Source organism: Protopterus annectens, chromosome 12.part0, assembly GCF_019279795.1.
Source record: "Protopterus annectens isolate FY-2018-M chromosome 12.part0, PAN1.0, whole genome shotgun sequence".
NCBI lineage: Eukaryota > Metazoa > Chordata > Ceratodontiformes > Protopteridae > Protopterus > Protopterus annectens.
This window is the reverse complement of record NC_056746.1, coordinates 576,743,585-576,746,313: the sequence shown is the minus strand read 5'-3', so window position 1 is coordinate 576,746,313 and position 2,729 is coordinate 576,743,585. Positions and strand designations below refer to the sequence as shown.

Below are 2,729 nucleotides of genomic sequence, written 5' to 3'. Positions count from 1 at the left end.
TAAAAATGGTAAATTAAAATAATTTTATACTTTTTTGTGTGTACTTTTATACCGCGTGACCTAATCATATTTCCCTGAATATCGAATTTATTCAAAAATATATCTTTCTCACACTTACCAACATCAACAGCTGCTTGGCAACAATTAGAATACTGAAGAACTGGATAATCTGGTACCCTTGCGCCTGTACCATCTGCGGATGTATGTGCTGTGTTCTTAAAGGATAAACTTCTGGCTACCTGACCTGCCAAATGCAAGAACAAACTGTCCTCATGGTGACCTGCATGTGTGGGAACCAACAGTCGCAGAGAAATTGTAGTATCACTTAGTTCAGTCGCTATCACAGAATTCTTATTTTTGATTTGAGGATTATCAAAGCCTGTAGAAAAAGTTCTCAAAGTACAACTGTTTTTGTGAAGCACTGCAGTTAAGCCATCGGATGACCAGGGACTTCAGAGCTGAGATGTATGCTTCTACAGGTGTTTTGTCATGCAGTACTTACCTTTCACTGCTGACAGCACTTGTTCACATCTACAAATTATTTTTAAGGTTAATGTTCAGAGATGACATCTGTCCACAACAAATGAATTACATTGTACATTAACAAATTCCAGGTTAAGAATACTCCAATAGGATTAATTTTATTATCACCTGTGAACTAAAACAGATCTATCACTTTCAGGTTCCCAACAGTTAGCTTATTTTCACAAACAAATCCAAGAGATACTCAGGGACAGCTGACTGCTTTCCTGCTATCATCCAGTAAGTCTGCTCAAGCTACAGTGGAACACACTGAATGAATCCAATTCCTGTAACAGCAAATAACCAAGTACGTTTTGTCATAAGAAAAAACTGCCTACTCTGCCTACGGCAGTAGTAACAAGGATAAAACACTTTAGTTTCACAGTGAAAAAAATGATGACACTTGTAAACAGCTAGGCACCAAGAAGTTGCAAAACTTCACTGAAAGGTGCTAAATTTTCACAAGCATTCATCCACTTAAGAACATTATCTGGAACAGCAATGGCTTTACCCATCTCTCTGACTGCACACCATGTTACAATATCAGCAACTGTAAATTCATTGCCCACCAGCCATGATGTTTTACCCAGGGCATTATTTAACAAACGCAACACAGAAGATTTCTCTTTATTGCTCCCTTCCATTAGCTGGAAAACAGCTACATCAATCCAGCTGTCAATCAAAGTTGAAGTTAGTGCGTTGAATCTCTGGCCAAGAAGGGAAAACAAAAAGCGGGCAATGTTGCCTTCTCCTTCAATGGGGCACATATTCTGGACACTGAACTTCATTTGAGGCTTGGATACTGAAACACAGTGTAAAAAAAATAAAGTCAATTAAACTGTAATTTTCACATAGTGTTAATTAAACTACATTATTTAGCCAGTTAAACTGCAGTTTCATTTACTGTTAAACTAAATTAATAACCACTACATCAAAACTACAGTGACAGAATGCTAAAAGTATTCCAACTTATCACAAGCACTGAGAGACATACAGAAACTGAACAGCAGTCACACTAGTTGTTGGAGTGTAACATTTGTAGCCTAGCTACATAATCCCACATTGAATTTACTAAATCATGAAGTAATACCAGACCCCCAAAAGGATGAATTACTTTGAACGTGGTTATGTCCTCCCTCCAAAAAAACTTGAGGGGGCTAGACCTCAGGAACACTTATGACTGTCCACCCAGTTGTCCAGGTTGTGATTAAAAAGGGTAAAAAAAACCTATTATGCTTTACATCCAAGTGGTGTCTATTTCATAAAAGAGATGTTCTCTGTGATAGATTTCTATTACATCAACAGGTCGTTTTTATATTGTGCTGGAAGTTCAGATCTCTTATGTGAGACTTTAGGGTGTTACTAGTTTTGTGGATGTGAAGGAGACCGCATAGGACCAGATCATTTAAAGCTCAGTAGACTAGGCAAAGAGCCTCTCAAAGATCACTAGGACATGGAAAAGAATGAGAACACTAAGGTGGCCAGGGTACAAGTGGATAATACCCTTCATTGTAAGTAAAGAAATGAAAAAATATGGTCACTTGAGGTGGGTCACATGCTTGGATAAGTAACAAAACTTGTACTCTATAACTGATTCAATAAGGGAGGAGTAGAAGAGATAATCACTTCCTTGGATCTAGGAGATACACCCTTGGTGATTAGCCTGGCTATATAAAAGGATTTCCTAACAACAGTAAAAAGGTGGTCAAAGGATAGTTAATTGTCAATGAAAATGCCAAAGTCCATAATAAAACAGCCATTTTTATTTTTGGGGGGGGTGTCACCTATGTGATAGGAACACCGATGTCTGCCTTTGCCAGAAGATACAATTCTGCAACATTTAAATTTGAGGTTGTGATTTAAGCACCACTTGTTAGTGCATATTAGGTCTTCCTGTGAATCCAGTGGTCAGCTGGGGTGTTTAAGAGAGCTCCCAGTTTCCAATCATTAGCAAACCTTGTCGGGTACACACACCTGGTGTTGGCCTTCCCATCAGCAAACTAGATAACAAAAGATGTTATCCTAGTACAGATTCCTGGATAATACCACCGCTGACTACTCTTTTGGTTGAGTGTGTACCTCCAACACAGGCAGACTGGGTTCTGTCAGTGAGCCAATTTGATATCCAGTGAGTAACACAGGAGTTAATGTTTACATTTTGTTTAATTAGCTTATCAGTGATATGATGTCAGACTGTAGAATGGAAT

At 38.3% G+C, this 2,729-nt stretch overlaps 1 protein-coding gene across 1 annotated transcript in view; it reads right to left on the bottom strand.

The window, feature by feature from the left end:
* Nucleotides 1-619: 619 nt before the first annotated feature.
* Nucleotides 620-2,729, bottom strand: part of AIMP2 (aminoacyl tRNA synthetase complex interacting multifunctional protein 2) — a 76,569-nt gene continuing 74,459 nt past the window's right edge. Inside the window, exon 4 of the mRNA XM_044089715.1 lies at nucleotides 620-1,324. Coding sequence (XP_043945650.1) covers nucleotides 936-1,324 — 389 coding nt within the window. The 3' untranslated portion in view covers nucleotides 620-935. The remainder of the gene's footprint in view (nucleotides 1,325-2,729) is intronic.